General features: G+C 38.3%; 1 protein-coding gene across 1 annotated transcript in view; it reads left to right on the plus strand.

Moving 5' to 3' along the window:
* Nucleotides 1–7859: 7859 nt before the first annotated feature.
* Nucleotides 7860–17433, plus strand: part of LOC135111954 (uncharacterized) — a 142074-nt gene continuing 132500 nt past the window's right edge. The window contains exons 1-2 of the mRNA XM_064025634.1: nucleotides 7860–7938; nucleotides 10200–10250. Of these exons, the coding sequence (XP_063881704.1) occupies nucleotides 7860–7938; nucleotides 10200–10250 (130 nt within the window). The remainder of the gene's footprint in view (nucleotides 7939–10199; nucleotides 10251–17433) is intronic.

Raw genomic sequence — 17433 nt, forward strand, 5'->3', positions numbered from 1 at the left:
GTTTTGTTCTTGTCTTATTTATTACCATTATCACTTTTATTTGTTTTTATTCTTGTTCTTCTTGTTCATTTTTTCTTGTTCTGCTTCCCCATCTGTTTTGTTTTGTTGTTTTTCTTAGTTTTCATTTTTTTATATTTTTCCTCTTTTCTTTTTTCTTATTTTTCTTATTCTTATTATTTTTTTCTTATTATTGTTTATCTTATTACTATTTTTGTTGTTGTTGTTGTTGTTGTTGTTGTTGTTGTTCCCTGTCATCATCCTCTTCTTTTTCAGCATCATTATTTATTGATCATATTTTCCTTCTCCTCGTTCTTCCTCTTGCTCCTGTCAATCTTGTTCTAGTCATTTTCCTCCTCCTCCTCCTTCTCCTCCTTCTCCTCTTCCTCCTCCTCCTCCAGTTTCCTTTTTCGTTCTTATCCAGTTTCTCTTTTTCTCTCTCTTGCTTTTACTCATATTTGTATCTAAGACATTCATCTCTCTCTCTCTCTCTCTCTCTCTCTCTCTCTCTCTCTCTCTCTCTCTCTCTCTCTCTCTCTCTCTCTCTCTCTCTCTCTCTCTCTCCGTCTCACCTGGCGGCTAATAAATAGGTCAGGTTGCTAATTAAGGGGCATTGCTCACCTGTCCGTCCCGATATAGACGATAATGGTGTCTATTTTTGCAACCCTTTCTCGAGACGCCGCCAGGGAAGCAAGGAGACCCGAAACACGCTGCTCGGGGCAAAGGTTCACTGCTTCAAGCCGAGGTTCGAAGTTGTCATGTTTATTTTTAGCTTTTGATATTCTTTTTTTTTTCTTTCTTTTTTTTGGGGTGGTGTTTGTGTTTACATTTTTTCTTATTTATTTATTTTTTTTTTTTTAGTTTCGTTTGTTTTTTTCTTTTATTCTTTTAGTCAGTGGTCCAAGATATGGTTTGATTCTCCCTTACAATTTTTTTTTTTTTTTTCCTCTTCGGAGATTTCAATTTTTCAGGGGGAGATTCTTGATTTTTTGAGGATTTTGACGTTTTTTTTTCCTTTTTTTCTTTGTTTTTTTTTGGGGGGAACTTTTTTTCATTTTTTTGGTGGAATTCAACTTTCTAGGAAGATTCTTTGTTTTTGTTTTTATTTTTTTTTCTGCGGTGGGAGGTTTGACGTTTTTATTTATTTATTTATTTATTTATTATTATTATTATTATTATTATTATTATTATTATTATTATTATTATTATTATTATTACTATTATTAATTCTGCAACTTACATTTTTCGTCATGAAGCGATGTGTTGTGAATCCTGAGATCATTTCCTGAAGCGTAACTCGAGAAGAGAGAAGTCGGTTTGTTTTGTATGTGGTGTTGGGGAGGGCTTGTGTTTCAGTGTGTGTGTTTCAGTGTGTTTACAAGTGTGCTTTAGTGTGTTCTTCAGTGAGTGTGTATTTAAGTATGTTTCAGTGCTTCCTTCAATATGGTTCGGCTGTTTTTGGTTCGATTCGTTTTGGTCACGGACTCTTTATTCTTTTCTCTTTGTTCTTATTCCCTTTAGAAGCTCAGCGGCTTAGTTGAAACAATATATTAGTACATTGAAATCTAAGGAAAAAAGCAGGTTTTATCATTGCTAGTTGTTGTTCTTTGTTGTTGTTGTTGTTGTTGTTGTTGTTGTTGTTGTTGTTGTTGTTTGTTGTTGTTGTTGTTGTTGATGTCGTTACTATTTCATACATTGGATAAGTAACCCTATCCTTAACATCAAAATAAACACAAATGACAAGAAAAAAATCAATAAATAAATTACAAAGCAAGAGTAATAAAAAAAGAGGAAAGGAAGGCGGGGAGAGACAGACAGACAGACAGACAGACAGACAGGCAGATAGGCAGATAGGCAGGCAGACAGGTATTACATAAATGACCTTGAGGACGGGTCAGGTGAGTGCCCTGGGGGGGACGGAAAGGGAGGGAGGGTGAGCAGAGGAGGGCCAGTTGGGGGTGATGGGGGTTTGTTGGGGTGTTGATGGGGGGATGGGGAATGGAAGGATGGGGTCTTATCTCTCTCTCCAACAAATCGTGAAAAGGAAACTAGGACGCTTGTGGTGTGTGATAAAACATGCCACAGATTTCTTTTAGTTTTCTTTTTTCTTTATTTTTTTCCTCTGCTTTTCTTTCTTAAGTATTTTTGAAGTCTTGAATGTCTTTTCTTTCTTTCCTCCCTCATCTCTTCTATTTGCTTTTTTTCTCTCTTTTATTCCATATTTTTCATGCATCGTCTATCTTGTCTCTTTAATTCCTTCTCACTATGTCTGTCTTACGTCTCTTTCTTAATCTCTCTCTCTCTCTCTCTCTTTTCTCTCTCTCTCTCTCTCTCTCTCTCTCTCTCTCTCTCTCTCTTAGTAAATTACCCAAGAAACATCAAACTTATCCTATTCTGATTTCTTTTCTCAGTTTGCATCATTCTTACCTTAATTACTCTCCATTCAGGTAGGCTTACTAATTAACAAGCGGTGGGGCAGGTGAGGCCGCGGCACCTTGGCTCAGTAAAGGCCAGGAATGAAGAGAAATACGAGGCACATAAGTAGAGAGAATAAAAAAAAAAAAAATCTTGAGGAAGCAAATAGAAATACTGGTTAAAAGAGAATGTTCCGTAAAAGTTTGGAAGACAAGAGAGAAAGAGAGAGGGAGGGAGAGAGAGAGAGGGAGAGGTATGCAAATAAGGCGAAAATGTAATGTGAAATCAGATACGCGTATTTGGGGGAGGGAAACAGAACGAGGTGAGTGTGGGATGAATATATACATCTTCATAAAAGCGAAGGGTTGACTAATATCCCAGTCCTTTGACCTCTCCTCTGAATGTGTCCCTTGTTTTCCCTTCCCTTCCCCTTCCCTTCACCGGGCAGAGGAGGGAGCGCCGCCTTTCGCCTTCCAAGGGACGCTGCATTGAAAGCCCCGATGAAAAGTCTAGTTGCGGTGAAAGACTGACTGTGTGATTCTTGCCTCGCCTGTAATTTGAGGTCTTTGTTGTGTTTATTTACGCGGCTCTGCTTCTCTCCTCCTGTCCTATAAACGTCACGCCAGTCACAGGTTTATTGTCAAGGTAGAGTGTGGTTTTTGGCTTCATCCAGCGGGAGTGTGTAACTGGAGTGCTTGAGGAGTATCAAGGGAGGAAGATTTTGAGTCTTGGAGAAAATTTTAAGTTTTACAGAAAATATTATGGAATGTATTGGAGAAATATTATTGGAGGTATCGGTTGACTGACTGGTTGAAATTGGTATTGGTATTGATAGAAGTGGTATTGATTGATAGAAATGGTTTTAAAAATATTAGTTGATTGGTTGATAAATTGACTGGTTCACTGATCCCAGACACACGTAGCATACAAGATACAAAAACTATTAGGGATATATTAGGTGTTAGGGGAAATGTTATAGGAACTGACTGGAGAAATTGTATTGAAAGTATTAGTTGAAAAAGACAAAGCAAAAAATATTTAAGGACATTGATCCACCCTAGAACACTTTAACCTAACCTTAAACTTTATAAAAAAAATAAATAAATAAAATAAATAAATAAAAATTTCACACTTTTAGGAAAGGAGAATTTTACACTTTTGAGAGAGAGAGAGAGAGAGAGAGAGAGAGAGAGAGAGAGAGAGAGAGAGAGAGAGAGAGAGAGAGAGAATCTTACAAGCGTGCCGGAATCTCTTATTTCCTCTTCACATCATTGCAAAGACGAAAAGAAAACGAGAATATAAAAATTAACGCAGACTTATTCCGAAATTCTTGAGTTGTTCTTGTACTTTCTTCTCTTTGCTGTTTTTTTTTTCAAATATTGACTAAATTATGATGTTTAATTTATTTATTTTGGATATTTTATTTTCTATTTTATTTTTTGTTTATTTCCTGTCCTTTTTTCTTCATTAATTCAGCTTTTTTTTCTTCGTTCTGTCTATTTATTCTTATTTTTATTTCATTTTTATTTTTCGTTCAGTCTGTCTTTTTTCATTTCAAACGAAAGAAAAAGAAAAAAAGGAATAAATGATAATAATTTAGTGTCCGAAAATTATATGGAATTCGTTTTAGGATTATTATAAAAAAATAGGAATATTAAAAGAGTGTGAGGATATTATTATTATTATTATTATTATTATTATTATTATTATTATTATTATTATTATTATTATTATTATTATTACTGCTACTACTACTACTACTACTACTACTACTACTATCATCATCTTTATCATCATCATCATCATCATCATCATCGTTCCTCTTCATTCTTTTCTTTCTCTCGTTCATAAATAAGTCAGATGAGTTAGATGAATGAGTGAGTCAGATAAATAAATGAATGACATGAGTAAGAAAACGATGAGTAAAATAAATAAATGAATGAGATGAGTAAGAGAACAATGAGTAAGATGAATAAATAAGTCAGATGAATAAGGAACCAATGAGTAAGATGAATAAATGAGATGAGTAAGGAAGCAGTGAGTAAAATGAGTAAGGTGAGTCAGATGAATAAAAAAAAACAACGAGTAAGATGAATGAGTGAGTCAGATGAACAAGACACCAGTGAGTAAAACGAGTAAGGTCAGTCAGATTAGTAAGAAAACAATGAGGATGACGATTAATTAAGTCAGACGAAGAAGAAACCAATGAGTAAGATGAATATATGAGTAAGATAAACCAATAAATAAGATAAATAAATGAAATGAGTTACAAATCAGTAAACAAGATGAATAAGAACATAAAAAAAAAAACATAAGAAATAAAGGAAGCTGCAAGAAGCGACCAGGCCTACACGTGGCAGTCCCTGTATGAATAAATGAGATGAGTAAGGCACCAGTGAGTAAGATAAGTGAGGTGAATCAGAACAAGCGTGTAGTTCTTGGGGGTGTGTGGCAGTATCGACATGAAAGTTGGTTGGTGTTCGTTTTATTGTTCTCTTTGTTCCTAATATGGCGAGGCGGGCAGGCGAGGCATGACCCTGGGTGTGTGTGTGTGTGTGTGTGTGTGTGTGTGTGTGTGTGTGTGTGTGTTTGGGGTGGGGGGGTAGGGGTTATGAAAGGATGGATTGTGAAGTGTGTGATGTTTGTTCTGCCTTATTTTAGTTTTCTTCCTTTTTTCTTTTTTTTCATTTTCTTCTTTTTCTTCTTCTTCTTCTTCTTCTTCTTCTTTCATTTTCTCTGCCTTTCTTCTGCTTCGATTTTTTTCATCATCCTCATCTTTTGTCTCTTTTTTCGCTCCTCCTCCTCCTCCTCCGCCTCCTCCTATATTTCTATCTCGCCTTCTTTTCTTCTGCTTCTTTTTTTTCCATTTTTAATTTCGGTGTATCTTTCCTCTTCCCCTTCGTTCTCCTCTTCTGTTTCTACTTTCTCCTCTTCCTCCTCCTCCTCCTTCTCCTCCTCCTCCTCCTCCTCCTCCTCCTCCTCCTCCTCCTCCTCCTCCTCCTCCTCCTCCTCCTCCTCCTCCTGCGTTTATCTTCTAACCACATTCTCTCTCTTGTTCTCTCCCTCCTACTTGATTTTATCGCAAGTTTTTTTTTTCTTTTTCTTTTATCATTCTTTTTTTTTCTTTCTCTCCTTTCTTGTTATTCAGAGACTCGTCCAAATATCATTCATATTATTTTTCTTTTTCTTTTCTTTCACTGTGTAGGTTGATTGTCATTCATCACGTTTGCTTTCCTCATGTCTTATATATTTATTCTATTCATCGTTGCCGCTCTGTCTCTTTCATCGCTGTTTTTATTCATTTTCATTTTATTTTATTTTGTTTCATTAATTTTCTTCTCCCACTTTTTTTCTCTTTCTTGTAATTTTTTTTCTATTATTCTTTCGCTTCTCAGTGTAAGTTCTTTTCTTCTTCCTTATATTCTTCCCTTCCTCCTCCTCCACATTCCTCTCAGTTTTAAGTTCTCTCTCTCTCTCTCTCTCTCTCTCTCTCTCTCTCTCTCTCTCTCTCTCTCTCTCTCTCTCTCTCTCTCTCTCTCTCTCTCTCTCTCTCTCTCTCTCTCTCTCTCTCTCTCTCTCTCTCTCTCTCGTACGCAAATCTTGACAGTTCTATTGCTTAGTGAGTTGGAAGGGTGTGTCAGTAAGAAGAGGAAGAACAGGAGGAGGAGGAGAAGGAGAATTATGGAGAGATTGTGGAGAGGTTGCAAAGGAGAGTGGAGGGAGTGGAGTGGATAATTGGGAGTGGAGGGAGAATGCAGAGTGGATGGGGTGTTTAGTATGAAAGGTGGAGAGGTGGAAAGGTGGAGAGGTGGAATGAAGGCTGGGAGTGGAGGTCTGCTACGTGTAGGCTTGTTTCTCCTCCTCCTCCTCCTCCTCCTCCTCCTCCTCCTCCTCCTCCTCCTCCTGTCTGCTATGCTGTCCTGTCTTTCTGCTATGCTGTCCTGTCTCTCTTCCCTGTAGCTAGTTAGAAGTACTTACCAAACAGCCTTGCAAGGACCAAAAGGTCTGTTGCTGTTTGGCTTTCCTTTGTATTCCTTTGTATTCCTTTGTCTGGTCTTCCTCTGTATTCCTTTGTATTCCTTTGTGTTCCTTTGTATTCCTCGTTCTTCTCATCTTTCTTCTGCTGCAATTAATACTAATATTTCTACTACTACTACTACTACTACTACTACTACTACTACTACTACTACTACTACTACTACTATCCTTCTTCTTCTTCTTCTTCTTCTTCTTCTTCATCCTCCTCCTCCTCCTCCTCCTCCTCCTCCTCCTCCTCCTCCTCCTCCTCCTCCTCCTCCTCCTCCTCCTCCTCCTCCTCCTCCTCCTCCTCCTCCCAAACAGGCGTGAATTAACTACCTGATGCCTCGTCACGTGGTCACCTACTGTCACGCTTCGCTGAAAGAGAGAGAGAGAGAGAGAGAGAGAGAGAGAGAGAGAGAGAGAGAGAGAGAGAGAGAGAGAGAGAGAGAGAAATCATACTTCCCTTGAATATCAAGTAACAAAGAAAAAGAAATAAAGAAAAAGAAAAAAAAGCAGGAGGAACGTGGTAATATTCACCTGCATTCTTACCTGCCCACCTTAATTAACAGTCACGAGACACACAGGTGCTCGTCCCGGCGGCGAGTCACAGGTAAGGCAGGCGTGTGTTAGTCATCTAAAATAACGTTGGTTTATTTCCTATGTGTATTATTATTATTATTATTATTATTATTATTATTATTATTATTATTATTATTATTATTATTATTATTATCGTTATTATTATTATTATTATTAAGGGACTCCTATGGCTTGCCTTAACCCTTTCACTGCTAATAATTATTTCTCATGATCAACTGCAACTTTTAAAACACTTCTTTTTTTTTTTTCATACTAGTCTCTAAATTACGTGCCTGTTTACCCTGGCAAACAGAAAATTATTATTCATATTCCCGTTTCCTGGTGCCCATCTAAATAATTCATTACAGTGACCTCAATGTTAACCAGAGATCACCATAGCAAAAGAGGATTGATATACGAACAGTGCACCTGAGCGTGTGTCCTTTGTATCCGGAACAACCACCACCTCGCCTCACCTCACCTGCGCCTCACCTGCCCCGTTCCTCCGTGAATCAAGCGGAAATTAAATTAAAAATGCATGAAGAAGTAGTTTTTTTTTTTCACTTCGCTTACACACGCACAGACAGAGAGAGAGAGAGAGAGAGAGAGAGAGAGAGAGAGAGAGAGAGAGAGAGAGAGAGAGAGAGAGAGAGAGAGAGAGAAACACACAATAAATAAATAGACAAACAAATTCAAGGAGGTTAGGTTAGCTTAGAAAGACAGACAAACAGACAAGTTAGCTTAGGTTAGACAGACAGATAAATAGAAACACACACAAATAAACAGACAGAATCATACAACTTCAATCAAGTCAGGTTAGGTTAGGTTAGGTTAGGTTAGGGGACACCATGGCACAGTGGGACCGCGTGCTTTGGGGGCCTAGTGGTCATCAGGCGCACGGGTTCGAATCCTGGCTACGGTCCGAGGGTAGGAAGGGCATCCACTCGGGGTAACTGTTCCCAAATGCCAAATCCAAAGTCCTTCGTCAGGAGGCACCGTCTCAGCCCCGTCTCAGCCCTGACAGACTAGGGAAACTAGACGGAAAAAAAAAAAAAAAGTTAGGTAAGGTCAGACACACACACACACACTTACCTATATTGACCTAACATAACCCCACCTCAGTGACCGACGGTAAGAAGACTCCAGGTCACCGTTTTTTACCTGCTGAATTCACACTACACACACTACAGTCTATTTTTGCGTGTCGCGGCAAAGTGAGAAGAGGTGAGCGATTTTTTGGGACGCGAGAACTGCTGTGTTATTTATGAGGGCAAGTGTACCAGGAGAGACTGGAAAGGAGAGAGGGAATGACAGGGAAGAGTGTGATAGAGAGGAGGAGAAAGGTAAAGTATGTTATTCATGAAGGCAGGAGTACTGGGAGAGACTGGGAAGGAAGGAGGGAAAGACTGGATAGGGAGAGGGAGGGGGTGGTCAGGAGTGGAAGGGTAAGGTATATGTGCGTGTGGTGGGGGGGTGGGGGTTGTGTCGAGGGAGGTGTTGGAGGGGGGGTTGTTTGGTTTGGTAGTTTATTAAGCCTTAATAGATTTGGTGTTGTAATTTACTACTACTACTACTACTACTACTACTACTACTACTACTACTACTACTACTACTACTACTACTACTACTACTCTTCCTTATTTTTTCTCCACCTCTGTTGCTGTTTGTTTTTTCTTTTATGTTCGTCCTCCTCCTCCTCCTCCTCCTCCTCCTCCTCCTCCTCCTTTAGACAGTCCACATAATCATAAACACCCACAGGGAGGTCAACTTGTCCGTTTGTGTGTGTGTGTGTGTGTGTGTGTGTGTGTGTGTGTGTGTGTGTGTGTGTGTGTGTGTGTGTGTGTCCTTCCTTTGTGTCCTGGATGGAATGCTCTGAAAAAAAAAAAAATAGGAAAAAAAAACATATAAGGGAAATGTTTAAGATAATAATGTATTGTATGATTATTATAATTAACTTTCCCTTTGATGTGTTTTGCGTCTTTAGGAAAGGAAATGACGGTCGTTAGGCGCAGATTACGAGAGTTTATTTGTTTTTTGCGTTTTTTTTTTTTTTTAAGTCATACGAGGTCTTTTTTTCTCTCTCTCATTTACTTTTTTGTTCGTGTTTTTTTTTCATAGTTTGCTTTGAGATTATAAAATTGTGTTTGTTTAACGAAGGAATTTCAGGTTAGGTTTCTTTTGTTGTTTTTTTTGTGTGTTTTTTGATGTTTTTAATTAAAAGAATGAAACTTTTTCTTTTTCTTTACTTTTCTTTATTTTTCTTTAGTTGTAGAGAATAAGAAAAGAGTATTGTGTGTTTTACTTAACGTGTGTTTCTTATTTACTCATTTGGATTGTGGTGCTGTGCTGGTGGTGGTGGTGTTGATGTGGTGTTGCTGGTGTTGTAGTGGCTTGGCAATGTGGTGGTGTGGTGATTCTGTATTGTGTTGTGGTGGTGTGGTACAGTGATGGTGTTTGCTGTGGTTTATCTTCACAGTCCTGTGGTGTGCTGTGGCGGTGTTGAGATGTGGTGGTGGCAGCGGTGTAGTATAGTGTAGCGGTGGTGAATTGGTGTAGTTTTATTCCCTACTGTATGGCTTATGTGGTGTGATGATATGGTAGTGTGGTGGTGCTGTCATCACCGTGGTATTGAGACTCAACGATAGTGTGGTGTTGTCTCATTGTTGTGGTGGTGATGCAGTGTGGATAATAAACTTGTGTGGTATTGCGTTATTGTTGTGGTGTTGTGACTACATATGCAATGACAACTATTCTCCTTTCAACACCACTAACCTAACCTTTCTTCCCCAAGTCACATACACAATTACATTTATCCTTTGCACATCACTAACCTAACCTAACCTAACCTAATCTAACCTAACGTATCGCTACACACCCAATAACAGTCTTTCTCCTTTGCACATCACTAACCTAATTTAACCTAACCTAATCTAATCTAACGTATTACTATACACGCAATGACAACCTTTCTCTTTTGCACATCATTAACTTAATCTAACCAAACCTAACCTACCATTACATACATACCTAACCTACATTACCAGTGACAACTTTTCTCCTTGGCACATAACTAACCTAACCTAACGTAATCTAATCTTACATCACCTAACCTAATTTAACCTACCATCACATACCCAATGACAACTTTCTTTGCACATCACTAACTAAACCTTTCTTTCACAGGTGAGTGGCCGGAAATTGGTACCAGAGACACTGGTGCACCTGCCAAGCATCCCACGGTAATGTCCTGTGCCTCCCTCCGTCTGCGTCGCCTACTGGAGTCTTCACGAGTAGAAATAAGTTTTTTTTTTTTAAGATGCTGTTAATTAGTAAAGGAGTGGGACAGGTGTAGATGAGGGAAGATAGGGAAGGAGTGAATAAAGAAGGGTATAGGTGAGAGAAGGTAGATGAAAATGGAAGAATAAATAACAAAGATATAAATGAAAGGTACACAAAAATGAAAGAGTGACTAGAGGATGGAACGGAGTAGATGAGACAAGAGAAAGGTGAAAGAGTAAATAGAGGAGGGAGGTTGTTACTATGTCTTGATGGTGTTGTGGTGATGTGGTGTTGTTATGGTGTTTGGTCGCTGTCGTTTTAGGGCTTTTACGTGGTGTTGTTTAGTGTAGGGATGATGCAGTGGTGATGGCGCCAGAAATCCTGTACTTTTATTGTTCTGGTGTGGTGTTGTATGTGGTGATGTGGTGCTTGCGTTAGGTTCCTGTAGTTTGAGTGCTATAGCGTGGTGTGTGGTGGTGATGTAGTGGTGGTGCCCTCAAGGTTCTGTAATTTCATTTTTCTGATGTGGTGTTGTGTGGTGGTGGTGGTGGTGGTGGTGGTGGTGGTGGTGTGGTATTATGACGTCAAGATGCTATAAATTTTTCTTTTATTTTTCCTGGCGTGGTGGTGGTGTCAAAATCTGCCGTGATGTTGGTGGTGATGTACGAGTAGTTGCAAAGGAGTCAGAATCTGGTGTTGTGCTGTCAGAATATACTTTTGATCCTCTGGTTGTCGTGGTGGTGATGTTGGTTGCGTATCTTGCACATAGTATCACGCAGCACCACTAGCATGCAGCACACCGCGAGACTCACCAACACGTATATAGAGTTCAATGCTAACGGAACCCTAATGGACAGCGTGTTGGAAACCATAAGCCGTGCAAAGCGAGGAAGTGAGCTTGGCATCAAACCCTCAGCCACTCAGTCACCCTCAGTCGCCCTCACTTAGCCAGATCGCCAGCCAGAACCGGGAATATCCTCGGCCACTCAGCCACTTGACAGATTCCAGCGGCATGCGAGTATTTAAAAATTCAGTATATTTTTTTTATTTAATTGTTTATTTATTTATTTATTTATTTAAGCATGTACAGAAGCATCAGAAATCCTCTCTTTTAAACAGATTTTTTTTTTTTTTACTGTTTTGTTTCCTTCACTCCTTATCTTTTTTTGTTCAGTGATTTATTTGTATATCCCTCCTGTCTTACTTTTAAACACTTCGTTCTCTCAAAACGCGTGAAAATAATCTCGTATGCCATAATAACTCACGTAAATTTCAGCGCTTCTCCAGGTATGTACACTTGAGGTCAGAAGTTTTGTCTTAACCCTTTCAATGTTGTGGTTGTCTTTTGTTAACATTGAGATCACTGCAGTAAGCTGTTTGGGTGGACATTAGAAAAAGAATATATGAGGGTAATTTCATCATTCTTAAGCTACAGAAGTACGTATTTAAGAGAGTAATAAAAAATAAGTCTTTTAAAAGTTGTAGATGATAATGTGAAAAATTGACTACCAGTGAAAGGGTTAAATGCTTTGATCTTTCATAGCAACTGCTTTTAAATGGCAATAATTATTAATCAGGTTTTCAAGCGAACTTTTTTCTCTTTGATATTGGAAGGTTCTTGTTTAAGTATCAATAAGCGTGAGGATAGCCTTCAATGGCTTGTTAACTTTCACTGGTGTCTCAGAAAAGAGGTCGAGACAGAACGCTGGAATATTTCAGAATTTGGCGCTTAATTCAACAGGGAATGGGAAAAAGATGTTGTATGGTGAGTGAAAGTAAAATCTGGGACATGAATTTCGGTATGAACTATAAATAAATTTTGCACTTGGAATAGTAAGTAAATATTTCCTTGTCAGTGTGTGTGTGTGTGTGTACGATAATTGATTCTCGAGGCACATAAATGTTGTGAAGTGATGCGAGACAAATTGCGGTTTCTACGTGTATTTCAAACGAGAAATATACATCTGTTATTTTTTATGAGTATATACACTTTTATATGTGTACGATAATTTTGACTGTTGAGGTACGTTAGTGACGCTCAGTGGTGCGAGACAAACATTGCTTTCTACAAATTTTTCAAGTGAGAAATGTATAGTCATCATTTTCGAAACGAGGAATGCACACAGTTAAGATTTTTTTAATAAGTGAGTCTGCGTGTGTGCGATAACAGATCTGATAAGGAATGACAAGGAAAGTGTTTTCGCTCAGAAGCGCTAGACAGAAAGTGGCTCCTACGTATGTTTTGGGTGAAAAAAATATATAGTTATTATCGTTATCTTTAAGTGTATATGTGCTTGGTATTGATTGATAAGGTAAGCATTGTTTTGTTTTCCCGTAAGAGGGACACTGGCCGAAGAGTACAAAAGATTATCAAAAAAAAAAAAGCCCCACTGAAGTGCCCGTCCCTAAAGGAAATGGCCAAAGGATTACCCAAAATATGAGAAGTGTTTCGAAACTTCCCTCACTTCACTCACTACTACTAAACACACACTACTTTCTGCACACAGATTATTCATGAATACAGAAGAAAAAATACAGAGGAAGAATAAAAAACAAAAAACAGCTAAGAAATATATTTAGAACAGGGAATATATACGATCATTATTCCTGTGTGTGGGCGATAGCTGATACAAGAAAGTGTGTTCGCGTAGCAGCGCCGGAGAAACGAAGGCTTTATAAACACTAGCGGCAGAAAGGATCAGGTTTCCGATACACTCCAGCGGTCTTGGTCGCGGGAAAGTCTTCCTTCATCCAGACACGGCAGAAAATCGGCTCTGGCGGGATGTTATCGGTGAAGGGATAAAGTTAGCAGCAAAGGTCGACGCTTGAGTGAAAATTGCCGGGTGATATGTTACACAGTTTATTCCTTCATGTAATGCCTCGCGTCACACCGCCTCGCATTCCTGAGTGGCGCGAACTGGCGGGGATTGTGAAAGCATTGCCGTCCTCCTCATCCTTCCCCGAAGCTCAACTCAAGACGCTCCTCCTGGTTTAATCTGATCCTGTTTCTCCATCGCCGAGCTCCTTGCCTTTGTGACCGAGCGTTCGTTTGCATCAAGAATCCATTCGCTGTTGTAACTTCGCGACCCAAGGTGGCGCCAGTACCGCTTTCCCGCCGTGCAATATAGGGGAGTGCCGCCTCGCCGCCCGTCACCACACGCCCCAAAAGTCCTTAAGCGCCGGGAAAGTGTCGGCGGGGCGAGCTGGGGCAAGACAGGGCACGGGACAGTAAATGATAGGTAGATATCATCGAAAGGCGAGTCTGTCCACTGGCGTTGATGCTAAGGCTATCTGCAACCCGCCATCTCCCGCCCGACACCTCCCGCCCACACTCCTCCACTCGTTTGCCATTTCTCCCCCCCACCCACCCGCCATCTCCCACCTGCCTAGCTGCTGCCACCCACCATACGCCTGCCCCTAGCGTCCCGTATTCACCACCACCACCACCACCACTCACACACTTCCACCCAGATTCTCCCAGCATACAGCCACTACCCTTCCATCTCCTCCTACCTTGCATACACCACCCTTACCATCACAAATCCACCATCTCTCACCCACCCACTACCCATCCACTTCTACCCACAACCTTCCAACATTCACCCACTACCCTCCCACCTTCTCTTACCTAACATAACCCACTCACGTATCCACTGTCCACCAAACCATCCACCTACACACCACCTACCCCTGCCCCCTTCCCCCGGTGTCAAGCCCCCAGGCCACCATGGGGTCTGCTCCCGTGCTGACCAAGACACAGATAGCAGTACATCCCCGGAGTGAGCGTCCCAGGGAGCCCCGTGTGATAGTGAGATAGCGCAGTGCTGGGGAATGTGAGTAATGGTGACTGAGGGATACAGGTAACGTGATAGGGGAGCTGGGAAGGGGAATAGTGATGGGTGGCATTAGTGGTTGTGGGAGAAACGTGATGCGGGGGTGATGAGATGGAGGTCATGTGATAAAGGAGTTAATAAAGGAGCAGGTGGTGATGGGTGATGTTGATGATTATTGGGTAAATGTGATAAGGTTTATGTGATGGATGTGTGGTTAGTTTATTTATTTATTTATTATTTTTTTTTTTTTCATGTAAGAGCGGTATAAAAGAAGACCCATTCGAGGTGCCACTTTGTAAAGGAGAAGTGATGAATGTTAGTAATGAGTGCGTGATAAATGTGATAATGTGATAAAAGATAAATGAGATATGTCACTTGATAAAGGAGTATTTTTTTTTTTTTTTTTTATGTAAGAAGGGCATAAAGTAAACCAAATGAATGTGCCACTTTGTAAAGGAGAAGTTATGAATATTACTAAATTACGTGAAGGTAGATAAATGTGTTGCAGGTAATAAGATAAGGCAGCTTTTTCTTCCTTATTTATCTATTTATTTATTTTCGTAAGATGAGTTTTTTCTTACATATTTATTAATCCTTATTTTTATTTATTTATTTATTTATTTATTTTCTTTCTTTCTTTCTTTCTCTCTTTATTTATTTATTTATTTTATTTTTTTCGTAAGAGGGGATCTGATATATGGCAACAAAAAGGCATAAAAAAAGAAAAGTCCCACTAAAGACCCCATCAGGTAAAGAACCTCTGATGAATGTTACGAGGGCATACGCGCTGTGATGAAGATAAATGTTTTAGATGCGTGCAAGTTAATAAAAGGGAGGGAGGGTAAGGGACGTATGACTGACACGGAGAGGAAATAGGTTAATATGATAATGGTTAATGAAGTTACCGTGACAAAAGAATGCGTAACGAAATACAAACTGATGAATATGACAAAGGCTGGATGAAAGAAAATGTTGGTGAATATAATAGGAAGGGGTGATGGAAATATAAAAAGTTAGTGTAATATTATTGAAAAAATGTGAAATAATGTGAAATAGGCTTACGTAATTGTGATGATGTGTATTTTTTTTTCTTTTTTTATGTAAGAGTCACTGGCAAAGGGAACAAAATATGAAAAAAAAAAAAAAGGTTCCCGAAAAGATGATTGGGATGGTTAATGTGATGAAATGACTATAATTAACAGCTGATGCATTAATGTGATGGTGAAATAGAGGAACTGATATGATATGAGTAAGTGCGATGAAGGTTTCTGATACAACAGAAAAATATGGGATGAAAGTTGGCCATATTGAGTAAACGTGATGAAGGTTTATGATGCAGTACAAAATATAAGTTAATGTGATAAAAGGTGACTAAATTGCAGATGATACGAATCAATGTGGAAAAAAAAAATTACGAGTATTACTTAATCAATGTAATGAACGTTGTCAAAGAAGCGTGAATACAAATGAATGTGAGAAAATTACAAAATTACAGGTTGTGAATTAATGTGATTAAAATTAAGAAACAGAATAGGGCATGCCAATTAATTTAAAAAAATAAATAAATGACGAGAAAATACCAATTAATATATGAGAATTGATAAAAGATTTGTTAGAGGTTGATAAAAACATAAAAAAATTAATATATATATATATATATATATATATATATATATATATATATATATATATATATATATATATATATATATATATATATATATATATATATATATATATATATATATATATATATATATATATATATATTTGATAAAAGTTAATAAAAAGAATACATGTTGATACGATAAAAGTGAATGGGAGCAAAGAAAATAAAGATTAATATGATAAAAGCTGGAAACAGTTGAAAATATAGATGATAAATAGAATATAGGTTGTGATGAAGAAAATTATGAAAAAAAGCAAAAACGATACAGATTAATAGGACAAAAAGTGAAAAGAACTAAAAAAAATGTAGATAAAACGTAATAAAACCTAAAAAAACATTAGAAATATATATTAATGATAAATAGCATATAGATTGCGTTTAAAGTTGATAAGACTAAACAAATACAAATTAGTGCAATAAATACCAAAAACCATCAAACTACTGTAATAAAAGCTGAAAAGGGGAAAGAGAGTATAGATAAATGAGAGATATGCTGAAAAGAAATCTAAAAAATGAAGATAATATAATAAAAGATAAAAGATGTAGAGAATGTAGAGTGACGCAATAAAACTCCACAAATTAACGAGAAGAATTGGGCATCAAGTTACGCACAAAGAAGACGACGAAGAAATGGAAGCTGATACGATAATAAAGTACAGTAACATTGACTAATGCAGCAAAACCCTGAAAAAAAAAAATAGAAAAAAAAATACACAATAAAACCCCACAAATTAAACGAAAGAGTCACAAAAAGTATTAGAGGTAGTGAAGAAACGAAAGCCAATGCAACCATAAAGCACAATAATATAGACTAATGCAAGAAAACCTGAAAGAAAAAATAAATAAATAATATAAAAAAATCCATAAATTAAATCAGTCACACAAAAAAAAAAAAAAAAACTACGCATCAAGTTACGAAGGAGGCGGCGAAGAAACGGAAGCTAATACGATAACGAAGTACAAGTCCTCCTGTTCCCACCAGAGGCGTGAGTCACGAGGGGGCGGGTGTCGCGTGGCCCGCCCGGTGTCTCCTTTCCGCAACACTGGCAAGGCGACAAGGCAGTCCTATTGTGACGCCTCACCTGATTCTCTCTTTCTTGATTCCCTGCCCGCCTCGCCCCGCCCCTGCCCATTTCTTCCCACCGCCGTATCTGTTATCTGTTTTATCTATCATCTTATTGTCTTTTTTTTTCTCTCTCTCTTTTTATTTGTCTTTCCTATCATCGTGTCATCTTTATTTTGTCTATTTTTTCTTCCTCTTCTTCCTTATCTGTGTATTCCCTTTATCTAATCTTCCTCATCTTCCTTATTTGTCTTCCCTGTAATCATATTTTCTTTTTTATATTCTGTTTTTCCTTCTTTCTTCCTTATTTGCTTTCTCCATCATCGTATTACCTTCATTTTATTTTTTTGTTTCTTATTTATCTTCCCTGTCATCGTGTTTTCTTTATTTATCTTTTTTTCTTTTCTTCCTTATGTGTCTTCCCTATCATTGCATTCCCTTCCTCTCTTCCTTCCTTCTCTATCCCTTCTCTATTCCTTCTATCTATCTCTATTCCTTCTCTATCACATCATCGCTTCCGGCTTTTTTTTTTTTTGCGTTCATCTTTTTCTCTCGCCTGTTTTTTTTTCTTTTTTTTT

The sequence above is a fragment of the Scylla paramamosain genome, chromosome 23, assembly GCF_035594125.1.
Source record: "Scylla paramamosain isolate STU-SP2022 chromosome 23, ASM3559412v1, whole genome shotgun sequence".
Classification (NCBI taxonomy): Eukaryota; Metazoa; Arthropoda; class Malacostraca; order Decapoda; family Portunidae; genus Scylla; species Scylla paramamosain.